At 42.5% G+C, this 25,467-nt stretch overlaps 1 protein-coding gene across 16 annotated transcripts in view; it reads left to right on the forward strand.

The window, feature by feature from the left end:
* Positions 1–25,467, forward strand: part of PTK2 (protein tyrosine kinase 2) — a 779,173-nt gene that overhangs the window by 288,801 nt on the left and 464,905 nt on the right. For all 16 annotated transcript variants that reach the window (XR_004538103.1, XM_033930844.1, XM_033930848.1 and 13 more), the window contains 2 exons: positions 2,712–2,829; positions 4,975–5,005. Coding sequence is in view for 15 of the 16 variants with exons in the window: in XM_033930844.1 (XP_033786735.1) it covers positions 2,712–2,829; positions 4,975–5,005 (149 nt within the window). In the remaining variant the exon portion in view is untranslated. The remainder of the gene's footprint in view (positions 1–2,711; positions 2,830–4,974; positions 5,006–25,467) is intronic.

Consider the following 25,467-nt stretch of genomic DNA (forward strand, 5'->3'; position numbering starts at 1 on the left):
ATGACAGATTCCTTGACCTACGCTTGAGGGGCTCACCTCAACGGGCTCCGTACTCAAGGCCATTGGTCTAGCACAGATCGTCAGTGTCATATCAATCTGTTGGAACTCAGAGCGATCTTCAATGCTCTCAAAGCCTTTCAACATCATCTTCACGACCAGGTAGTCCTCATTCAGAAGGACGACCAAGACGTCATATACTATGTCAACAAATAGGGAGGAACAGGATCTCTCCCTCTTTGCCAAGAAGCTCTGAAGGTTTGGGATTAGGCAATCCTTCACAACACCTTCCTGAAAGCTGTCTACATTCAAGGGGAAAAAAACCGTCTGGCGGACAAGTTGAGTCATTTTCTGCAACTTCACTAATGGACACTCAATTCCTCGCCTCTTCACCACATTTTTTTTCTCAGTGGGGAACTCCTCAGATCTCTTTGCTTCTCCCCACAACCACAAACTGCCTCAGTTCTGCTCCAGGATATACTCTCCTTATCGCCTCAAGGCAGATGCTTTTCTGTTGGAATGGATGAATCTCTTCCTGTATGCATTTCCTCCATTCCCTCTCATTCTCAAGACTCTTGTCAAGCTCAAGAACGATCATGCCACCATGATTCCGATAGCTCCTCGGTGGCCCAGGCAACCTTTGTACTCCTTCTACTTCAACTCAGCAGCAGGGAGCCATACCTTCTATCAATTTTTCCGTCTCTGCTTACACAGTCAAGGGTCTGTGCTTCATCCCAATCTACAGTCTCTACACCTAACAGCTTGGTACATCTCAACATAACTCCTCTTCAATTTTGGCAACCTGTTTGAGCCATTTTAGAGGCTTCCAAAAAGCCTACCACTAGACAGTGCTACCACCAAAAATGGACTAGATTATCTACGTGGTGCATATCTCATAACAAGGAGCCTCAAGATACCTCCTTGTCTTCTGTCTTGGATTATCTTTTGCACTTATCTACATCTGACTTCAAGTCTACATCTATTTGAGTTCATCTCAGTGCAATTGCTGCTTTCCATCAGCCTATCGAAGGGAAACCCCTTTCTGCTCATCCTGTGGTTTCCAAATTTATGAAAGGACTTTTCAATGTCAAATCTCCTTTCAAACCGCTTCCAGTGGTTTGGGCTCTCAATGTTGTTCTTGCTCAATTGATGAATCCTCCTTTTGAACCAATGAATTCGGCTCATCTCAAATATCTCACTTGGAAAGTGGTGTTTCTCATTGCCCTCACATCTGCTCGAAGAGTCAGTGAGCTGCAAGCATTAGTTGCTGATCCACCTTTCACTGTGTTCCATCATGACAAGGTAGTCCTCCATACTCATCCTAAATTCTTACCTAAAGTAGTTTCAGAATTTCATCTCAATCAGTCTCCAACTGGATGGCTGCTTGTATCTCTTTCTGCTATGCCCAGACTGGACTGCATCTACAAAGCCGAGTTACAGCCCTCAAAGTCAGAGCCATGGCGGCTTCAGTAGCTTTCCTCAGATCCACTCCTATTTTGTAAATTTGCAAAGCTGCCACTTGGTCCTCGGTTCATACTTTCACATTTTATTATTGTCTGGATGTTTTACAAAATTTATTCTCCTAAGTTGCCAACACTCCCTCCATCCCATTCTGGTTAGCTTGGAGCTCACATGTGAGAATAGGCTGCCTGCTTGTTCTGGGATAAAGCACAGTTACTTACCGTAACAGGTGTTATCCAGGTACAGCAGGCAGCTATTCTCACAACCAACTCACTTCCCCTGGTTGGCTTCTCTGCTAGCTATCTGAACTGAGGAGACGCGCCCTGTGCTGGGCGGGAAGACACTCGTGCATGCGCGGTGCGGCAGTCTCGAAACTTCTGAAGTTTTCTACAAACAAGTCTGCTTGCGAGGCTGTCCACATCCGGGCTCCGTGGATGACATCACCCACATGCGAGAAAAGCTGCCTGCTGTCCCTGGATAACACCCGTTACAGTAAGTAACTGTGCTTTATCCGGGGACAGCAGCAGATATTTTCACATCCCACCCACCTCCCCTGGTTGGCTTCTTAGCTTATTCACTAAATTAACGATCCCGTCAGGCGAGAAGGCACTTGCGCAAGCGTAGTGCGGGCAGTCGCAAAGTTTTTAAAAACTTAGTGGCAATGCACTTTTATCACTGTTTGTTCCAGGCTTCATGGATGACATCACCCACATGAGAATATCTGCCTGCTGTCCCCTGATAACACCTGTTATTGTAAGTAACTGTGCTTTATTCAGGGACAGCAGGCAGATATTCTCACATTCCTCTCACCTTCCCTAGTTAGTTTCTTATCTTGTTCATTAAACTGACGACCCCACGAGCCGGCGTTGGATGGGAAGGCAATCGCGCATTCACAGTATGGGCAGTCTAGAGACTTCGAAAGAAGTTAAAGTGACAGTACACGTTAGCACTGTCTGTACTGGGCTCTGTGAATGATGTCACCCTCATGTGAAAATATCTACCTGCTGTCCTTGGATAGTGCCTGTTACAAGTATGTAACTGTGCTGTCTGCTTGGTTATGGAACTTGTGAAAACTATAACTGTTTTTTAATTGTTTCCTAATGCCCTGAAATTGTTCGTTTGATTATATTTTTTTGCCTTCAGTTCATTATTTATAAATATGTATTAAAAAAGTTCTAATGTAATGGTATACAGCTGCTATGTGAGAATGATAATGCCTCTGTTGTTTTGGGTTTTTTTTGTTGTTTGTTCAGCCTCTCACAGTGACAGCACCATCCTTAACCATTGCTGAGAATATGGCTGACTTAGTAGATGGATATTGTCGGTTGGTGAATGGAGCTACAGACTCATTTATTATCAGGCCCCTGAAAGGTATGGATCTTTATTCTTTCAGAAAAATGTTTGTGTATATATATTGAAATATATTTTGATTATCAGGGTATGAGCTGCTTGTGTTATAGTGTGAAATATTTGAATGTTTAAAACACCAACATTCAATGAATAGTGATTACTATAGCAAAGTATATGATTTTAAATTATTTAGTTAAAACAAATATACAAGCAACCTGCATTGCTTTTTGCCCCTTATTTATGTTACCTATATTAGATTAATTAAAATTCTAGTCCTTTTTCTGAAAAGCACCTATGTACATATTACATATAACATGAACAGTTGAATGGTTGAAGCCTTGACGATTGGCACTAATCATATTTCAAAATTCTAGATGGTATTTTTATTTTTTCTGCCTGCAAAAATGAGTACATGCAAGACTCTCTAGCTTTATAACTTAAGAAACCCCATTCAGGAATGGTCTTACATGTTAGGTGTTTTCACAAACATGCTGATATTGATCAATAATGTACTTGGTCATGGAATCATACCTGTAGATCTTAAAAAATTTAAACTCCCAGCACATATGTAACTGCTTTGCTTTCATATTCCCAAAATGGTGCTGACTCACACAGACCCTCCAAAGTTATCTACACTCCTCTCACAGAAGACACACCTCCTCTGCTTTCGGCAACCAATCACATCTTCTGCTTCAAAAAAGGCGGCCCATTCAACTTGCACATTAAGCCCATTGGGTTAACAGTGTCCAATTTGTAAATACAGCGCTGCTTGTGCTGCTGAAAGACCAATGCCAGTCTCCTCACCTAATCGAATATTCATACCACTCCAAAACAATATAATTCAGAGATCCAAAATCATATTGATATTGCAAACATAAGAACATAAGAATTGCCGCTGCTGGGTCAGACCAATGGTCCATCGAACCCAGCAGTCCGCTCACGCGGCGGCCCTCTGGTCAAAGACCAGCGCCCTAACTGAGACTAGCCCTATCTGGGTATGTTCTGGTTCAGCAATGAGCCATCATAGGTTCAGCAATGAGCCATCATAGGTTCCTCAATTCTTCTAGTGTTCAAACAGAACTTATGTTCTGACAAACGAATCCTTAAAACACGTGATGTTTGGCCTAAGTACAAATGTGGACATGAATACCAGAGTGATTGACATGAGGTACTGTCCTAAACATTACAAACTGTTGTGAGTGGGTTCACAAATTCATCTGATTCAACCATTAAAGGGCACATCACACAGTTTCCACAGTTGACCTCCCACATATACTTCTTGAGGTAATACAGTTAGTAACATATTTGGTCTCAAAATGTCACTTAGATTACTGTTCCTCGAATGGGTAAAAAATTCACATCCACCAAATCTGAATGAATTTTTCAATAAGTGCATATACTGATGGATGTCACATGTATTTGTGGAGTTAATCTAGTGAAAGTGCAGGTAAATGTGCAAGTTGAATGGGCTGCCTTTTTTAGAGGCAGAAGATGATTGGCTGTGAGGTACTGAGGAGGCATGTCTTCTGTGAGAGAAGGTGTAGATAACTTTGGAGCGTTTGTGTGAGCCAGCGCCATATTGGGAATGTGAAATTGTCTTACTCTTGTTTGGAAAGGAACTCCAGATGGGAAAGTAGGTTTGGTCAGTCAGTCCCTGTGGCCTATTTTGTTTATTTCTAGGTTACTTCCTTCCCTCCCCCCCACCTTGCCACCAAAAATATTCTTGGTGTCCGCCTGTTGCAAATCTTGTATAATTTTTTTTTTTTTTTTACCCCTTTTCTGTTCTGTAGGTAGGGGGTCCTGTCCATAAGGGCTAGCTATTCTGCTTGCTTTGAGGAATATCAAGTTGATTACCAGTACATGCAGCAGGAAATCTCCACGGGCAGCATGATATAAGTACTTAGAGCGAGGTCCTCTATTCAGGGTGAACAGTCCATCTTCTCAAACATGTTTAACATGTTGTGTTCTGGGGAAGCTACTCTGCCCATACTCCATTTAATGTCATCCATTTGTGAGAACTTATATCCTGTTGTCCATGGAGAATATCTGCTATAAGTAAGTAATTAGATTTTCTGTATATGTGAAATGATTTGTTATAATTATAGAAATGTATGTAATATTTCATTGAAACCCTTGCTAACATTCATTTTATTTCCCTTTCTGCAGAAGGTGAAAGAGCGTTGCCGTCTATACCAAAGTAAGTTTTGCTGAAACATTTTAAGATTCAGTATTATGGTTTTGTAAACTTAACACCACCACCCCCGGCACCCCCCCACCCCACCCCACACACACACTTTTACAAAACTGCAGAAGCGGTTTTTAGCACAGGCTGGTGTGCTGAATGCTTTTCGCTGCTCCCGATGCTTTTAGGAATTCTGAGTGTTGGGAGCAGTGCAGAGCATTCAGCGCACCAGCCTGCGCTAAAAACCACTTTTGTGGTTTTGTAAAAGGGTAGGGGGTTAGAGCAGTTATGTATTCGGGAGAGAAATTGTAATCTACAGATTGACTATTTAAACAGTATTAAATTTAAACATTAAAAGGGATAGGTACAAAGGTTGCTTAGTTTTCAGTAATCAAGTTGCATCTCAGATGTATCTTTTACACATGATTGTTAGTTTTCTTGATTATAATTTCTTACTTGATCCCATTTATATGGTGGGCTAAATAAAGATATTTTATTTTCCTTAACTCTCTATTTGTTAATATTTCTGTGGTTCTTTTAAAGATATGAATATATTCTTGATTTTTGTTTGAAAGCATAAATATAAACTAAATTATCAAAAATTATCCAAAATATTTTGAAGACTTCAACTAATATAATATACTCAGAAGACTTCAGCCAATATATATACTCAGAGGTAATGAAACCCTTGTCAGTGCATAAAATAATATTGTCTAGTTCTTAATTGTAACCTAAATACTTCTCACAGCTCAAAAAATTATAAAATGTCACATTCTCGGGTCACCAAAAAAACTCCCGTCCAAAGCTTTTCTGCTTTTTTCAATGACAATGTTCCCAAAATAGTTATGGATAGCAAAAAGGCCAACATTTAAAATCATGTCTCAGCATAGCTCCACCTACTATTATGGTAAACTATGAAAGGAAGAAACATATACAGGCAAAGGAAAATCAAAAAGAATCGGGAAAAGTGGTGACGGGACAATCGTGCGCCTGACACCAGCGTGCCGACAATTGAGCACTGACAATTCGGCGCAAGACAAGCACGCCACGGGAAAACTTAGTTTTAAAGAACTCCGAAGCGGAGTGTGAGTGGAGAACCCCCCCCACACACACTTTACTGCATACTGTTCATGCTGCCGTTGGAGGGGGGGTGTGGGGGGTGCAACCCCCCACATTATAGAGAAAATGGAATTTTATAGAAAAAAACAGAACTTCTCCCGAAAAAAATCAGAAAAAGTTCCGTTTTCTCTATAATGGAGGGTTCCAACCCCCCAAACACCCCCCCAACAGCAGCGCGAACACTATGAAGTAAAGTGGGGGGTTCCCCACTCACACCCCATTTTGGAGCTCTTTAAAACTAAGTTTTCCCGCGGCGCGCTAGAGACTGCACTGAATTGTCTGCCCTCCATTGTTGGCACGCTGGTGTGTCGCGCGCGACTGAATATGAACCGGAAAAGTATGCCATTCTATATTCATATTCAGACCCTTAGGTTCCAGTCTTCAATGTAAGTATACATGATAGTCTCATTGGTGAGGCTGGCAACAAATATTGCATGGTATGAGACACTTGTATTTGATCCAAAATTATACAATAAAATGAATCAAAATTATGCCGGCAGCCATGCAGTGTGTAACAAGTGGCTCTGTTAATTTTTGCGTTGACACACAGTATCTGTTCAATTAATCGAGTTCTAAGAACTTGCAAATTCTGACCCACATATAATTAATTGCAGGGACACTGTAAGATGTTAATAGCATTGTAAAACTGGTATAATGTAGTAGTAAATAATTCAAATATTTGTTTTGTGCATGGGTATGTAAAAATAGAAAATTAAATTAAGTTACAAATGGAACAATTCATGATATTTTATGTAACCAATGTTTCCACTAATATCCATTCAATATTGTGCATCCTGCTGACTAACTCCCGCATCCCTTTTTCTCAATTTGTTCGAGATCAAAGAATTTGCAGCTCTAATGCTGAAAGCTTGCTTTTGCACATCTATGCAATAAATTTCTTGAGTGAACTTATCCTTAAAAGATTAAACAGGTTAGGAAACATATTTCATATAATCCTAGAGAATCTTTAAGTATAAAGAAAAGGTGAGGGTGGAGACTGATTTGCTTAAGTTTGTGCTTAAATATACAGTGTATTCTTCATGTATAGTTCACAAAAAGACAGAGCAAAAAACTTATTAGATCCTTATTTTAAAGATGCTAGCTTGCTTGCTTTATCGGTATTATTTTCTGTGCTTCTCTTGAATTCTTTTGTATTCTTTAAATGCCACTTCTTTTGCTTTATTTTTTAGACACATGCTTGAGAACCATAACGGTGTCTGTTTCCTCTCGTTTTTATTAACTTTCCTTATATACTGTAGAGTTCAATTGCCATTTTTATAGCTCCTTTCTGTTGCAAAGACTTAGGATTATCCTTGGACAAGCAGGCAGCATATTCTCGCATGTGGGTGACATCATCCACAGATCCTAGTACGGACAGTGATAAAGCTTTTAACAAAGCTTTGAGACTGCCTGCAACGCACAAGCGTAAGTGCCTTCCCACTTGAAATTGGCTCATGAGGTCATCAGTTTATAGTTTTCCACAGAGTAAAGACATATATGAACTTTGATCCTTCGAGTTTGCCTTCCTGCTTAATTTTTCAATTTTCCTGTTATTTTACTTGTTCGTTGTTTTTATTTTCTACCTTATTTTTCTAAAAAAATAATAAATAAGTTTTGGTATGAAGGGGCCTTTAGACAAATTTATGTTTAAATGATTTTTATTATTCCAGCAGTAAGAAGCAAATACAAACAGTAGTACCATTCAGGAAATAACATTTTCAACAATATAATCAGTTCCCCTCTCATCCCCCCCCTCCCCAAGAATCCATGGCCAGTCCAACAGCTGAGAGTGGGAATAAAATCTTAAAGATTCAAAAGTCTACTGTGAGCATGCAGTGTGAGGTCCTGCCAGAAGTGCTCCCACACCTGACAAAATTTGCGACCCGGGCCAAGAGTCAAGTCTCTCACCATGCGTCTCTCCAGTGTTGCGTGCACTAAACTAAACTAAACTAAACCTTAGGTTTGTATACCGCACCATCTCCGCGTGCGCAGAGCTCGGCACGGTTTACAGAGGTTGAGAGGAAAGGAACTACAAAGAAAGGATATAGGAGAGGGACTGAGGAGATAGAGGGGGACAGGATACTAGAGCACGGGAGGTGATTAGATTTTTGAAAAGAGCCAAGTTTTCAAGTGTTTGCGGAAGGATTGGAAGGAGCTAGAATTTCTGAGCGGGGATGAAAGGTTGTTCCAGAGTTCTGTGGTTCTAAAGGGGAGGGATGTTCCAAGTTTTCCTGCGCGGGATATACCTTTTATAGAAGGGAAAGATAGTTTCAGTTTGAGGAATTCCAGAAGAGTGGGATAACGGGAGGGAGGATGCCATGTAGAATCTTGAAGGCTATGCAGGCACATTTATAGAGGACTCTGGAGTATACTGGGAGCCAGTGAAGCTTGGAGAGGAGTGGGGAAATGTGGTCGAACTTGCCTTTTGCGAAAATAAGCTTGGCCGCGGCGTTCTGAATTAGCTGAAGTCTATGGAGGTCTATGCACTATCATTAGGGATCTCCATTGTGCATATGATGGGGGATCACGGAGAGCCAGTTGGTGAGGATGGCTTTTTTTTCCCATCAAAAGGGCTCTGGAGATAAATGCTGACATTCCCCTGGGTTTGGGCGAGGCTATATTATAAAATCCAAATAACACCCTTGGTTGCGGAAACCATCGCCTTCCCCAAAGCGATGTGGTATATAGGCCAAGATGTCTCCAAAACTGTTGGATTGCGGGGCAGGCCCAAAACATGTGACTCAAAGATGCGTGAGCCTGATTGCATTTCGGGCAAGAATGCAACTTTAGACAAATTTAAAGCCTTTGCCCCCACTGTCAGCATCAACGGTTTTTCTGCCTTCTTTTTACTCCACCTCAGTATCATCCTCTCCTGCTGGTCCTGAATCCAGGGTTAACTAAAAAAAACAAAACACAACAAACTACCAGAATGCTTTTTTCTTCTCTTTTAGAAATATTAGGCCTGGAGTTGAATATCCAGCAACTTAGACTTTTCTGTAGTACCGATCTCTGTTGGCACTGGTGGATATCGAAATCAAATAGCGTCATTGGCATATCTAGCATTGAGTCTCTTGGTGCATGTCTCTCATCGATGCCATCATTCTTCATTGCAGACAGTCATTTCTGAAGTGCATTACCTATTGAGGCAATCATGCTTCGATACCTACGGCACCTTCTGTACCAGCTAGCAGCATGTGGTACCAGTGCCTCCTTTTCATACATCAAGATCTTTCCCAGAGGCATAGGCATTTTCAGCATCGAGTTCCTTGACGCATGCCTTTCATCAATGCCCTCATTTCTTGATGAAGGCTGTCAATTCTGAAGCGTGCCGCCTCTTCAGGTATTGCTGCTTCGACACCCTGCTGTACCAACTTGATGACATATTGTATTGATGCATCTATTCACTTTCTTCAATGTCAGAGGATTATATGATATATTGAGTTAGCCTTGACAGCATCGATGGTACCAGCGGATGAGCGGTGCACTCCTGGGATCAACTGAAGGAGTTCTTCTAGATGGATATCGGTGACATTTTCAAGTTGCATGTGACACCGATACTAACATCAAATCCCTTGGTAATGGCCCACACTGAACATTGCACATAAAGGCCCACAGGTACTGACTCCAGCTTTTTAATCGAATCATCAATGAACATTGAGATCTCATGACAAGACAGCAGCATCATGATAACGATTCTTCTTCCCCTTGATGTCATTGATCCAGTGCTACTAGGATCCTACAGCCTGGCTGCCCTACTAAACCTGCTCTTATCATCAGAAGCTAAGCAGGGTCATGTCTGGATGGCAGACCACCTGAGAAAATCAGGTACTGTAGACCAAGAGGTCCTATGATGGGCGGCAGTGTCAACAGTGGAGCCACACTCTGCATGGGAGAAAGCAATGGAAAATCACTCCTGTACTCTGCTGTGAAACATCATAGGGGGGATTCATCAAAATGCATATTGCCATGACTCAGTGGCTTAATCCAACCATCATCTTTATATCGAAAGAGCACTTATTGACACTTCTCAATCCAGAATCTTCTGAGGTACCAGATATGGCTTCTGACTGTCTTCACACTGACACTAAGTGTGAGCCTACATTATCTGCTCCAGAATCATATGGAATCCCTTTGGATCCATCTTCTTCTCCTTTTTCCCTAAGTTTATCAGGCAGATAAGGAAAAGATCTGATTCTCAAATTGGAGTCAGATACTGAACCCTGACGGATCCTTGACACTTTAGGTTACGATGAGCCTCCTACAAAACTTCTTAAGTTGCCTCTATACTCTCCTTCAGGACGTGCTCTTTAAGAGCTAGGAGACCCCCTCTTTATTCTTAGTCAAGCAGGCAGCATATTCTCACATGTGCATTACGTCATCCATGGAGCACTGGTACGGACAGTGAAAATGTAGTATCACTTTAAGCTTTAGCAAGCTTTTAGATTGCCCGAGTGCTTTCCCACCAAACGTCTGCTCACATGGTCGTCAGTTTTTCATTTTCTGCTAAGTGAAGATGTGTATCTTTTTTTTCTCCGTTGAGTTACCTTCCCGTTTATTTTTTTTAATGAACTTTTTCAAGTATTTTAGTTTCTTCTGTTCTTTATTTTTTTTTAATTAATGAAGAAGAATAGTAGACACATCTATTACAAGTTTAAATGTGATATTCTATATATATGCTGATGATATTACGATACTAATACCTTGTAAAGCCTTTTCGAGTGAATTAACTAATCTGATATCAAATGTTTTGGAAAAGGTAGATGTTGCAGTTCAAGTTGAAACTTAATTCTGAAAAAAACAAGATTTTTTTTAGTTAGCCCCAATGATAAAATCCAGGAAACGACTATCCAAATGAATGGTCAATATTTTGAAATAGTATCTAACCTGAAAATTCGTTGTTTAACTTTTAGAAAGCATACTGATCAATTGATCAAAAAAATGCTATGCGATTTTATGGAAATTGAGGACTATTAAGAAATATTTTGATACAGTCTTTTAGGCTATTGGTTCAGTCTACTATATTGTCCACCCTAGACTATTGTAACATCATTTATCTGAGGTTAACAAAAAAGACCTTATTAAGACTGCGATTGGTTCAAAATGCCGCTGTTTGTTTGATTTCTGGACTGAAGAAATATGACCAAGTAAGTTCCTTTGTATTGGCTTCCATTCGAGGCCAGATTGATTTTTAAATTTGAGTGCATCTGTTTTAAGGCACTTTTCGGTTTATTACCTTTTTATTTGGTTTCTCATTTGAAATTATTTAAGTCAAATAAATATACAAGAAACTCCGGTATGTTCACCTTCCTCTCTTCAAAGGCATTTCGGTATAAAAACTCCCTGGATAGAATATTAGCATTTCAAGCAGGGAAGATGAACTCCTAGATATGTCCTTTGATTGTTCAATCTCAATCTTACTTCAAATTTAGGAAATTGTTGAAAACCTATTTATTTGACAAATTTAACAATATATTAGTGATGTATTTTAAATAGGTATAAGTATTTTATTGAATTGTATTTCTTCACTGAAATGTTTCAGTTTTTTATTTATTTATTTAGATTTTTATCCCGTCCTCCCAGTAGCTCAGAACGGTTTACAAGTAAACATTCACAATGGAGTGTAATTGGACATACAAGATTATACAGTAGATTTAAATACTTGGACATACGAGTCTGTGCAGCAGTTTAAATATAGGGAGTATACAGCAAATTAAGAACAGTAGTTTAATAAAAAAATAAATTATTATTATTAGACAGAAATTTTGGACTTTCTTTAAGAACAGATTTCTTTCAAAGTTCAACATCCCTCATGCAAAGTTCCATCCTCCCTTCATACCGGGATCATCGATGAATTTTCAGCCTTATTTCTACTTTACTCCGGCTTGCCCTCTTCGACTATATCTGACTTCCGGGGCTGTGGTTTAGGAGAAGAGAAGCTATATTGTTTAATGTCAAAATTTTTCTTCTTTTGTTTCTTTCTTATTTCACATATAAGACTGGAGTTGGATTTCCAGTGACTGGGACTTGCCATTACTGGTAGACATCCATACCTTCATTGGTGGCTTCTGTACGCCGCTAGACAATGCCTCAGCACAGGCAAAAAAATGCTGATTATCCAACTAGATCTCTCCGCAGCCTTTGACCTGGTAGACTATGACATCCTTCTACAAATACTAGACTCAATAGAAGTGGTAAGGTACTATCATGGTTTAAAGGATTTCTACAATTCAGAACATACAGAGTTAAAACAAACAAAGAAAAATCCAAGCCATGGTCCAACCCCTGCGGAGTACCCCAAGGATCACCTCTTTCTCCAACACTCTTCAACTTATACATTGCCTTCCTCAGCTCCTACCTAGACAAACAAGGCCTAACCTCCTACAGCTATGCAGACGACATCACCATTCTCCTTCCGTTTGATCAACCAGCATCATCCATGGCAGACACAATACACAGAACACTTGAAACAGTAGCAACATGGATGAAAGACCACAAACTAAAACTAAATCCTGACAAAACAAACTTCATCCTACTCGAAAATAACAAAACCCCAACAGTAACAAAACTGGTCATAAACTCTATAACATACCCCATTCAACCCACCTTAAAACTCCTGGGAGTACTGATAGACAGAGGCTGTACAATGCAGCCACAAAACAATAAAAAAATCATTTGCAGTCATGAGAAACCTAAGACAAGTTCGAAAATTCTTCGACGGAAAACAATTCAAACTCTTGGTACTATTCTTAATCCTAGGTCTAATAGACTACTGCAACATACTATATCTCCCTTTCCCAGCAACCATGATGAAACAACTACAAACAATACAAAACACAGCCCTAAGACTGGTCTACTCGCTGAAGAAATTCGACCACATCACAGATGCATACCACAACTCACTGGCTCCCAATACAAGTGAGAGTACACTTCAAATTTTACTGCCTACTATTTAAAGCAATAAACGGAGACAGCTCAGCTTATTGGAACAATCGACTAATTCAATCCACCTTAACCAGACATAGGAGAACCCACGCACCATTCAAATACCCTCCAACCAAAAATGTCAAACGAAAAAAACTATACAACAACCTCCTAACCACTTGAGCTGCAACACTTGACATCCAACTCTACAATCTATTGACCTCGACCTCAGACTACAAAACCTTCAAAAAAGAAATAAAAATCCTTCTATTCAAAAAAACACATAAAACCGAACTAACACAGTCTGAACTAACCCAAGCATCACTTGCAACTACTCCTTATGTACTTCTAATATCATGACAATTCAGATATAATCCTTAGCAACTTAAAGAAATGTACTAACTACTCCCAACACACTTCTAATGTCCTGACAATTCATTTGTAATCTGCCTTGAACCGCAAGGTAATGGCGGAATAGAAATCACTAATGTAATGTAATGTTTCAACCATGTCAATGCAGATGTATCGCAGCAACATCGATACTTCCATCTGCTTGCATCAGTGGCATATTAGCATCAAGTCTATTTGATGCATGCCTTCTGTACTGATGTTTCAATCATGTTGACAAAGAGGCATCACAATGACATTATCTTCAACTGCTTGCATCAATGGCATATGATCATCGAGTTTATTTGATGCATGCCTTTTGATACCGATGTTTTAACCATGTCGACACAGATGCATCACAGTGGGCAGTGTTCTATCAATTAAGCATTGAGTCCATTTAATGCATGGCTTTCTGAATGATACAGGTGGTCATTCTGAAGCACATCGTCTTTGCAAGCATTCACACTTTGATGCCTTTGGCACCTTCAATACCACTTGATGCTACATTGTCATGTTGCTTCCACTTCATTGATGAACATCGATACAGATTGTTTTGAAGTGCAGTGCCTCATCTTCATACATCGCTCCATCAGTACCTACCCATACTAAGTGTAGCATATTCAACAATGGTACTTTCTCCAGGTGGTTCTTACATAGTAGCATCAATGATCATAGAACCTTTATGCAGTATTTCCTTGCATATAGCAGTTCTTCTTCAGTACTGGGGCATCTATATCGATGGTACCTGTCCCAGAATCCATCATCGAGCAATAACTCCACTTCGACACTGGTGACTCCTTCTGTGCAGATTGCGTCTCCTATTGGATATGCATCCTCTTTGAAGTCTTCTACCCCTTGACAACCTGCACAGGATATTGGTTTCAGGGTCAATTACTTTATGCGCATTGCTCCGCATCGTTTTCATCGACTGACTTACTTACAGAGCATTAGTTGCTGTTTGAGGGAGTATTTCACTGGAGGGGTACCGAAGACATCAATTCCATCTCAGCCACTGTTCTTCAAGTCATCGTCGATGTTCATCTTCAGAGCATTGGAGCATCTTTGAAACATCATATGTCCGCAAAAACTACATTAATGCATTGACGTTCATCCTCAATCATCGAGTCAGTTCATTAAACTGTCAACGTTCTTCATCGGCGTATTGACATTCTTCATCTAAATGTCATCATGACACAATGAATAAGAAAATAAATTGATTGTTTTATCACAGGTGGCTTAGCCGCTTATCTTGGAGCGTCAGTATGGGTCCAAAACAACGACATAAATGATTTTCTTCGGGTTACTGTGACAGGAATCCACCTTTGCTGTAGAGCTTCTAAGGTGGTCTTTTTCCTGTTGTTTGGATTCAATCACACACAGATTAGTGGGGGAATCTAACATGGGTGTAGAACCTGTTAATCGATCCACGTTGCAACTGCCTTTCCATACTACTTCAGGAATCCACTATGGGTGTAGAGCAGGGGTGTCAAAGTCCCTCCTTGAGAGCCACAATCCATTTGAGTTTTGAGGATTTCCCCAGTGAATATGCATGAGATCTATTGGCATACAATGAAAGCAGTGCATGCAAATAGATCTCATGCATATTCATTGTGGAAATCCTGAAAATCCGACTGAATTGCGGCCCTCGAGGATGGACTTTGACACCCCTGGTGTAGAGCCTGTAAGGTGATCTTTTTCCTGTTCTCTGGATGCAAACATGTTAAGACAAGTGGTGGAATCTAACGTGGGTGTAGAGCCTGTTAAGTTAGTTTTCTTACCATGTTTAAAAAGCAGAATGGTTCTCTGCTTTATCTTATAAGTAGGATCAACCAGGTTTTTTACTGAAACACGTCTTCCACTGTACCATCAATGTTCACAGTATTTTCCAGAAGGCTCATATAATTACTTTGAAGTATCTTTCCACTACATCCTTTTTAAGATGTATTTCATTTTAATAATAATAATTTTATTCTTATAAACTGCCATACTGAAAAAGATCTAAGCAGTTCACAACAAGGTGAGCTAATACATAGGATACAGATAAAATACAAATTAGAATAATGGACTTAAAAACAGATAAAGACAGAAAGCATTTACAATATAATGCAGAAAATACTGGCATGGCAAGGAAAGAAGTAATACATAGAACAGATAAAATACATCAAGTGGAATATAAGGAACTTGATTGAAAAAATGAAGCCGAATGCATTAAGATACCAGCCTATCAAAGAGTTCAGTCTTTAACAATTTTCTAAAATCAAGATAGGAAGAGACCTCTTAACATAATTTTTTCCAAGCCATACATTAATTTAGCGGCTTGAAATGAGAGGGTTCTCTCAAGGAACTTCTTAAAACGACAGGATTTTATGGAGGGATATGAAAAAAAGTACACTCTACGTGTGGTCTTTTTGGCGTAACTCAAAGAAAAATGAGACACAAGATAACCTGGTAACAAACCCAAAACTGATTTATAACAAATACAAGAAAATTTGAACAGAATTCTCGACTCTTTATCGGCAGCCAATGGAGTTTTAAATAAAAAGGAGTGATATGCTCCCATTTTTTTTAAACCAAAAATGAGGCGAGGGGCAGTATTCTGAATAACTCTCAATTTTTTGAAAATTTTCTTGTGAGCACCTAGGTATATAATGTTTATCATCTCTGGGCCGAATGTTTCAGTACACGGTCTAAAGTTACACGATTACTGTATTTTTTGCTCCATAAGACGCACCGGACCATCAAGACGCACCCTAGATTTAGAGTAGGAAAACAAGAAAAAAAGCCCATTCTGAACCAAATTGTGTACTATATTCCAGGCTCTCCATCCAGCCCCCCCTCACTCCTTGCCAGGCTCAGCACCCCGTCTCCCCTTTCTTGCCAGGCTGTTCCTTTCATTTTTCATATACACACACTATATACCCAGCAGATATAAATGCTCAAAACTGACATTTTGATCACTAAATTGAAAATAAAATCATTTTTCCTACCTTTGTTGTCTGGTGATTTCATGAGTCTCCTTCCTTCCTTCCTTCTTTCTTCACTCAGGCCCAACAATTGTCCCTTTCTATTCCCTCCCTCCCATGTCCTGAGTTTGTGCCCCCTCACTGCTTTCCAGCCTTTGTCCTTCGTCCTCTTCCCTCCCATGTCCCAAGTTCATGCCCCCTCCCCCTCACTGCCTTCCAGCCTTCGTCCTTCGTCCACCCTGCTGCGCCGGAGCCTGCCTTCCTCCCTCCCTGCCACGCCGAAGCCTGCCTACCCTTAACTTTACCCAACCTTAAGTTTTGAGAATCTGGCCCTGAGTGTGGATTCTGGAATGCCCACAACAATGTTGTGATCTCTAGACTATTTCTAACATAATACAGTCACGTAAGACTCATAACTCCTCCATGGTGCTCACGAAAGCCTGTAATCTTGATTCACTGTTGGAATCATTTTAAGTGTCCTGGTGTTATTTACTAAATTGATGACCTCATATGATCTTCTGCTACAATAATTTCTTAATGGTCTCGCAGAGTTATTTTACTTCTTGTTTTTAGTAAGAGAAGAAAAGTTAAGGGCTTCTGTGGAAGAGCAGAGTAGTTGGTCTGTTTGACTTTTTCTGCTATTATGCGTCTATATTTCTGTAGGAAATATCGTGGTGTGCTTTTCTTCCACAAACAAGATTTCCTTCACTGACGCTCATAGTTGGTGCCTGCAGTATCTTGGACCTGAACACCGGATGGAATCTTGTGCCCGGTGTTCCATCTTACAGTAGCACTCCATCAAACGTTGTCGGCTTCAGCAGGAGAAATTGTTCAACGCGGCCATGGACACCAACAAGACATCACACCCATCAACATCACAGACTCCTACATCAGTATCGAGAGTTCTTGCACCATCAGGGAAGCTAGCTAAGAAGCCGCTAGGCTTCCAGACACTATCACAGGTTGCAACAGCATAAAGTCCCTTGATGTAGACCAGACAGCGACATTCACTCTTGCGGTTTGTCTCTCCCTTGAGGTGTGCATCCTCATCGAGGTCACCCTCTGCAAGGCAAGTCGCTTCACCAATGGTACCAGCAGATAAGCCAACAGTACATTACATTACAGATTTCTATTCCGCCATTACCTTTCGGTTAAAAGTGGATTACAAAAAGAGTTATGGAAGAAGGGTTACAAAGTTAGATCATTTCCAAGAGAGGGATAAGAAGGATCAGGGGTTGGGGAGGGGATGGTAAGAAGGGGTATTCATGGTTTTAAGCTTTATTAAGGGATTTCTTGAAGAGTATAGCTTTTATTTCCTTTCTGAACATCTTGTAGTCTGGGATTGTTATCAATAGGTTGGAGATTTGGTTATCTATTTTTGCTGCTTGAGTAGCTAGTAGGCCATCGTATATTTTTTTCCGTTTTACTTCTTTGATTGGGGGGTAAGTGAATGGGGTGTGTGTTTTTCTATGCCTGGTAGAGGTAGTTTGGATGAGGCGATCGTTTAGGTAGATTGGGCTGTCTCCATTTATAGTTTTAAATAGTATACAGTAGAATTTAAATTGTATTCTTTCCTGGATTGGAAGCCAATGTGAGTTGATGAAAGCCTCAGTAATGTGGTCATGTTTCTTCAGTGAGTAGACGAGTCTCAGAGCTGTATTCTGAATTGTCTGTAATTGTTTAATCATTATTGCAGGGCAGGGGAGGTAGAGGATGTTGCAGTAGTCTAGGTACATGTGTTTTCTTTTAGGGAGAAACTCAATGAGTTCTTCTGGAGAGAAGTTGGTGATATGTTCAAACTCAATGCACCAACATTTACATCGACTCCCTCGGTACTGGCCCAGTCTGAGCATACTGTCACGAGACCCCATTGTACCATAGTCAGCTCTCCTATAGAACATAGATATAGATCTTCATCGAGTCATCATCGATCCTCAACACGATGTGCTACTCCACAATGTCTGTCATCGAATCTAACATCCAGTTCTCCATTGGTGCATCATTCCACTTTGTCCAGACATCGACATTCCTCTTCTTCGACTCGATGTTCCAAATTCAGGAAGCTTCGATCCAAATCACACACGTCAAAGTGGAAAAGAACTTTACACCGAACCTCGGATTGGTACCAAAGTTGTAGGCAACACAAATCTTCTCAACACTTGCCTTCTCCAAAGCTTCTTTATGACTCTGATTTACAGTCTGATTCAGAAGATGACCTCTCTGATTCTGCAACTGAGGCTTATGACACCCCTTTGGCACAGTCCCCTCAGAGCATTCAATCAAAGTCAAGATCTCCTACAGAAAGACTGTCTTTTACCAAATATATTAGACAGCTAGGCAAAGACCTGCCTATTAAACTAGAGGCTGACTGCCTTCAGTGCTGAATACTTGGAAGCCTTGGACTCTGATGAGCCTCCAAATAAGCTCCTAAAATTGCCGCTGCATGGTATTCTCAAAGAGACTCTTCACAAGAAATGGGAAACACCCTTGATCATTACAGTTGCTCTAAGAAAGTTGGATTCTATTTATAGAATCATTTCTTCTCCAGGATTTAATATACCACAGCTTCAAAATCAGTCACTAGTTCTGGAGTCAACTTTTAAAAAAAAAGTCCTTTGCTTCAAAGGTCTGTGCCTTGACGCCACCTGGAAGAGAGGGGCGAAATATGGACAAATTTGGACGTTGCCTGTATCAAAATGTTGGCAAACAGAGTCCTTAATTATAACTTCTACATATCTTGTTAAATGAAACATTTACTACAAAAACTACCTTCCTTTGATTAAGACTCTTAGGGCTAAGAGCAGCTACTTGGGCTACTCTTCACACTTTTACAAAGTTCTACAGAGTGGATGTGGGGACTTGAGAGTATGCCGCCTTTAGGCCCCTGGTTCTGTGGGCAGGCTCATCTTCCCCCCCTAAATGTATGGGAAGAATAACCTGAATCACAGTTACCGGATGCTAGGGTTCACCTTGGGGGTTAGCGCCCAAGAAAAGGATCTGGGTATCATTGTAGACTATACGATGAAACCTTCCGCCAATGTGCGGTGGCGGCCAAAAAAAGCAAACAGGATGCTGGGAATTATTAAAAAAGGGTTGGTTAACAAGATTAAGAATGTCATAATGCCCCTGTATCGCTCCATGATGCGACCTCATTTGGAGTATTGCATTCAATTCTGCTCTCCTTATCTCAAGAAAAATATAGTGGCGCTAGAAAAGTTTCAAAGAAGAGCAACCAAGATGATAAAGGGGTTGGAACTCCTCTCGCATGAGGAAAGACTAAAATGGTTAGGGCTCTTCAGCTTGAAAAAGAGACAGCTGAGGGGAGATATGATTGAAGTCTACAAAATCCTGAGTGGAGTAGAACGGGTACAAGTGGATCGATTTTTCACTTCGTCAAAAATTACAAAGGCACTTGATGAAGTTACAGGGAAATACTTTTAAAACCAATAAGAGGAAATTTTTTTCACTCGTAGAATAGTTAAGCTCTGGAACATGTTGCCAGAGGATGTGATAAGAGCAGATAGTGTAGCTGATTTTAAGAAAGGTTTAGGCAAGTTCCTGGAGGAAAAGTCCATAGTCTGTTATTGAGAAAGACATGGGGGAAGCCACTGCTTGCTCTGTATTGGTAACAAAACGAGTCTCCCTAGCCCCAAGAGGGAAAACTGTGTGCAGGGGAAGAGACTGCCTACGCAAGCAATTGGAGTACAAAGGTACTCAATTGAAGTAAATAAATGATTTATAAGGAGAGCCCTCAGTCGCACAACCAACCTCCGACCTCAGGAGGAAACGGCTGCCACTGGTTTGCACCTAGATGGTGTCAACTGTGAAACATCCTAGGGCTCTCCTGTGAATTTTAGTGCTAAATAACTCAAAAGTGCTATTTGTGCAAACAAATAAAAAAAAAGTGCACTGCGAGCAGTCTCTTCCCCTGAACCAGGGGGGCAAAAGAACCAAGTGTCCAAATTCAATCTATTGAAGCCACAGGAAGATACTTAGCTTCTCTGGTGAGCAGTCAGAAAGTCGCCAAACGTCCAACGGGACTCCGTTTCGGGGGAGCACTCCCCCTTCCTCAGGAACGACTGACGCTAAGCAGGAGCCTAAAAATCAAAGGCAAGAGCAGATTGGCAATAGTAGAAAATGGCGCTTGAACCAGAACAGACGCCTCTGATTTAAACCTGCAGACCAGGGGGTGTGTTCATAACAAATCACATGACCCAACCAGGTGCAGATTGAAAGAGAGTGATGAACGAACTACTGATGATATACTATTGATCACGGAAAATATATCATAAAAAGAGAAAAAGAAAAAGAACTGTCGATCAAAACATGTGATGCCATTCGATGAAGTCATTATGTCCTGTGGGAATCAATGATTGAAGTTCGTAAATCCAGTATTGTTCCCTCCTTTGCAAATGGGTGAGTTTATCACCTTGGTAGTCTGTATAGACCTGTTCAATAACCACCCATCTCAGGTCATGAAACGCGTGTTCGAGTTGTATACAGTGAGGTACCATAGGGGAAGTCATGGATCTGGTGTTAATCCGACTGCGATGTTCTATCAAGCGAGTTCTAATGGCCCTTTGAGTACGTCCCACATATATCATCTCACATGGGCATATAATAATATATATAACCCACTTAGATGTACATGTAGTGTTTGATCTGTGGACGTACTGTTTATGGGTTCTTGGGTGTTCCCACATAGTACCTGTAATAGTAATGGAGCATATATCACAATTGTTCCCACACTTGTCATGTTGACCCCCCGAACGGCCATGAGTACGTTCAGAGATGTATTTTGAATGAACTACGCGATCAGCAATATTCCTGGGACGTGAATAGGCTATGCATGGAAGATCCTGGAAATCAGGGTGAAACTGGAGAATGTGCCAATGGGACCTGATGCTCCGGGCCACCTCGTGGGCTTGATCAGAGAACGTTAGCACTCAAATGGTCTTGGCATCCACACTTTGGGGGGCCTGAGAAAGTAACAGGGACCTATTGGCAAACAAAGCCCTGTTGTAAGCTTGAGATAAAACTTTGTGAGGATACCCCCGTTCCCTGAATCGAGCATACAGTATTCGAGCCTGCCTACGGAACTCGCCCACATCAGTACAAAGTCTACTTACGCGTAGAAATTGACTGATAGGCACTGACTGCTTGAGTTTGATGGGATGACAGCTGGTATAGTCCAAATAATTATTCACTTCCACGGATTTTCTATACAGAGTGGTGACTAGAATGTTGTTATTCTTCTGAACCCAAACGTCCAAAAAAGCAATTTTTTGATTATCGAAAGACATGGTGAATCTCAGATTGGGGTCTAAGGTGTTAAGCCAGTCTAAGAAATAAGGAAGCAATTCAGCAGGACCCGTCCAGACGCAAAACACGTCATCAATGAATCTGAGCCATGTTTTAATATATCGCTGCCATGCTGCTGGGTATAAAAATTGTTCTTCGAACGCAGACACATAGAGATTTGCAATGCTGGGGGCCGCTGCAGTGCCCATTGCTACTCCATGAGTCTGGAGAAAAAACGTATCATCAAATTGGAAGTAATTCCGGTAGAGGACCAACTCAGCCAATTGGATAAGCAAGTCTGCCCTGATTCTTTCGTGTTGGACCTCCTGCATGAACAGTCTAGATATTAAATCAAAGGCCGGGGGTCACGTGATGAGTCTGGAGTGAGCGGACGTGTTTTTCGAGCTCTCTGACCTCGGGTCTTCTAACACCGGCTTAACTACCTTTAAACTGCTGGCTGGATATCTCAGCTCCCCCCGGTTTTTGTGCTACGGTTGGGCGTGTGCGAGGGGCAACTCGCCGGGCCGCTGGGACCTGGTATGCCGGTACGGGTAGCAAAGACACCTAAGCAGAAGTCGGCCCTATCTGGGTCTAAGATGGCGGCGTCCCCGGCTCCCGTTTCGGCGCCGGCACAGTGGGGAGAATGGGCCCAGGAAATTTCCCGCATGGTTACCGCTGCCCTAGAAGATCGTTTGCACAAACTGCAGTCTGCAGTGGAGGGCATAAATGAGCGCTTTGAGACCCACGCCACCCGTATCGCAGCGGTGGAGCAGCGCATTTCCGATGGGGAGGACGCGGCTTCACAAGATCGGGAAAGTGTGATCGCCTTGAGGGCTCAGGTGGTCAACCTCACCAGCCGGCTAGATGACCAAGAGAACCGCCAGCGGAGGAATAATTTACGGGTGGTGGGTCTGCCGGAGTTTCGGGCGGATCAGGATCTGTATAACTTTTTCCAAGTATGGCTCCCGACGCAGCTGGGCCTGGCGCCGCCAGTGGCGGGCTTTCTGTGCGAAAGGGCTCATCGCCTGGGGCAGCGCTCGGGAGACTCTAACCGTCCACGAGCAGCAATAGCGCGTTACCTGAATTGGAGAGAGAAAGACATCATCCTTCATGCTTACAGGAAAGCCGGTCTGCTGGAATATGAGGGGCGGAAGCTGCTGCTATTCAACGACTACTCCCTCCACGTGGCGTCCCTCCGCAGAGAAATGGCGCCCCTGTGCACAGCATTCCATCGGAGAGGAGTGCGCTTCGCGCTAGTCTACCCAGCGTCTCTGCGTGTCTGGCGGGAGGGAAAGCCTTACACCTTCCCTGATCGTGCGGAGGCCCAACGCTATTTGGATTCCCTGCCTGTGGCCGACAACGGAGGAGTCCCTGCAGCTGATCGGGTGGTTTGAGCCGCATGGTCGGGGCGTTCTGCATCCAGTTTTTTGCCTCTTGATTTCCTGCCTGCTGGCCGGTGGAGTGGACTGTGGCCTTGCGATTCCTGATGCCCTGTTGGCTGGTCTTGGCTGGCGTGAGCGGGGGAGGTTGGAGGGACTGGGGACTGGCAAGGTTTGGTGTTTTTGCCGTGATCCCTTGCTGTTGGGATGAGGGCTGGACTGGTTTCATGGTTCCAAGCCTTCTTCCTTTTCTCTCTCTGGTTGTTGTTTGCTTTTTCAGCTGGGACTACATGGGCAGTGTTGTTTCTTGCTGTGGGGGGTGAGCTTTATTATTGTACATCTGTCAGTACTCTCTCTTTGTTTTAGGAGACCCGGGGTTCTTGAGTGCTCTGTAGGGGATTTTGGGTTGCTTGTGTTTTGGGGTGTGCTGTATATTGTTTTTTCCCTTTCCTTATTCTGTTTTGTCAGGGGTGGGATTTTTGGGGATGACTACGGGGATTGTTTCTCATGGGGGAGGGGGTGGGGCTGTTCCCCATTTTTTCATTCTGTGCTGGGGGGTTCTGGGGATGGCTCTGGGATAGTGTTTTTTCGGGGGGTGGGTTGTGGTTGGAGGGTAGGGGGGGTTGGGGGTGGGGGGTTAGGGGGGGGGGATGTTGTGTTTGTGTGTGGGGTTGGATGGCTGTGGTTTGAATGGGTTGTGGAGTAGACTGTGTGTGTGGGGGTGCAGCGATCCCGGGGGTGGATGTACTGGATTCTTTGTTCTGAGCTCCTGCTTGGGGGGTTTCTGGTTCTCTGGGTTCCAGATGGGAGGCCTAGCTGGGGGGCAGCCCGTCTCTACTATTTTCAGGTATACTGTTCTTGCCTTTGGGACATTTTTTTCATTATGACTAAGTTGACCATATCTACGTTAAATGTAGACGGGATCCATTCCCCTATTAAGAGGAAAAAATTGTTGTCGTGGTTCCGAAGGAGGGGGACGGATATCGCTTTTGTGCAAGAAACCCATCTTTCGGCTGCGGAGCATCTCAAGCTGCGGCGAGAATGGGTAGGCGAGGTCTGTTCGTCCTCCTTTGGTGCCCGGAAGCGAGGGGTTGCCATTCTTATTCATAAACAGTTGCCCTTCCATGTTCATAAAGTTCTCCAAGATCGTGATGGCCGCTATGTTATTGCTTTGGGGGAACTATGGGGTCATAAGTGGCTATTGTGCAATGTGTATGCTCCTAATGTGTATAATCATAAATTTTTCTCGGATTTGCTTGCCAAGATAGCCATGTATCCTGAGTATCAACCGGTGGTAGGAGGGGACTTCAATATTACCGCTGATCCCGCACTAGATTGTAGCCCGGCTAAGGGTGGGACCAGGGACCACGGAGCCAAGGGGGTGAACTTTTTGCTTAGCCAGTTGCAGCTGTTGGACACTTGGAGGATTTTGCACCCTGCGGAGCGTACTTACACTTTCTATTCGCATCCCCACAATGTATATGCCAGATTGGATTACTTGTTGGTGTCGCCCTCTCTGCTCTCCAGAGTGTCTGGGATTGATATCGAGGAGGTTCCCCTGTCGGATCATTCACCAGTCGTCATGGAGCTTCAGTTCACGTCGGATCCTGGGGAACGCCACTGGAAATTTCCATGCTCTCTCTATCGAGATCTCGACTTTCATAAATTTCTTCGGGAACAGTGGTTGGAGTATAGTTCGCACAATCATACCGAAGATGTTGGTCCAGTGACTTATTGGGAGGCCTCCAAGGCGGTCCTGCGAGGGTTTATTATTGCTTATCTGTCTCGTAAACGGCGGTCTCTGGATGCGGAATTGTTGACTCTGTCGGGGGAGCTTCGACAGCTGCGGGCGCGCCATTGTACTTCTCTCTCACTGGACGACAAACTTCGCCTCTTGGACGTTCGGCGGCAGATCGATGCCATCCTGACGCAGAGGGCTTCCCGCGATATTTATTTTCAACGGTATAAATTGTATGCCTGGGGAGGTAAGACAGGGAGGTTGTTGGCTAATTTGGTCCGGCCTCCGCGTACCAGGCAGGTTATCCTCTCCATCAGAGACCACAAGGGTACCTGTTACACGCAGGAGCGCCAGATTCAGCAGCAATTTGTTCACTTTTATGAATCTCTGTATGCGAATAGACCGTTCTCGGACGCTGACCGGGATGCTTTCTTTCAGGGGCTTCGGCTCCCTCGGTTGACGGACGCCCAGTTGGGACAATTGAATGCCCCTATTAGTCCCGAAGAAGTGCAGATTGGTATCAAGCAGCTTAAGTTAACTAAGGCACCAGGCCCGGATGGGTTTGGATCTGAGTATTATAAGATTCTGTCGGATCAGATCTCTCCGGCTTTGGCGGGAGCGTTTAATGCACTCTCTGAGTCTCGCGGTTTGGGGTCTCCTAATATGGCC

Source organism: Geotrypetes seraphini, chromosome 2 (assembly GCF_902459505.1).
Source record: "Geotrypetes seraphini chromosome 2, aGeoSer1.1, whole genome shotgun sequence".
NCBI lineage: Eukaryota > Metazoa > Chordata > Amphibia > Gymnophiona > Dermophiidae > Geotrypetes > Geotrypetes seraphini.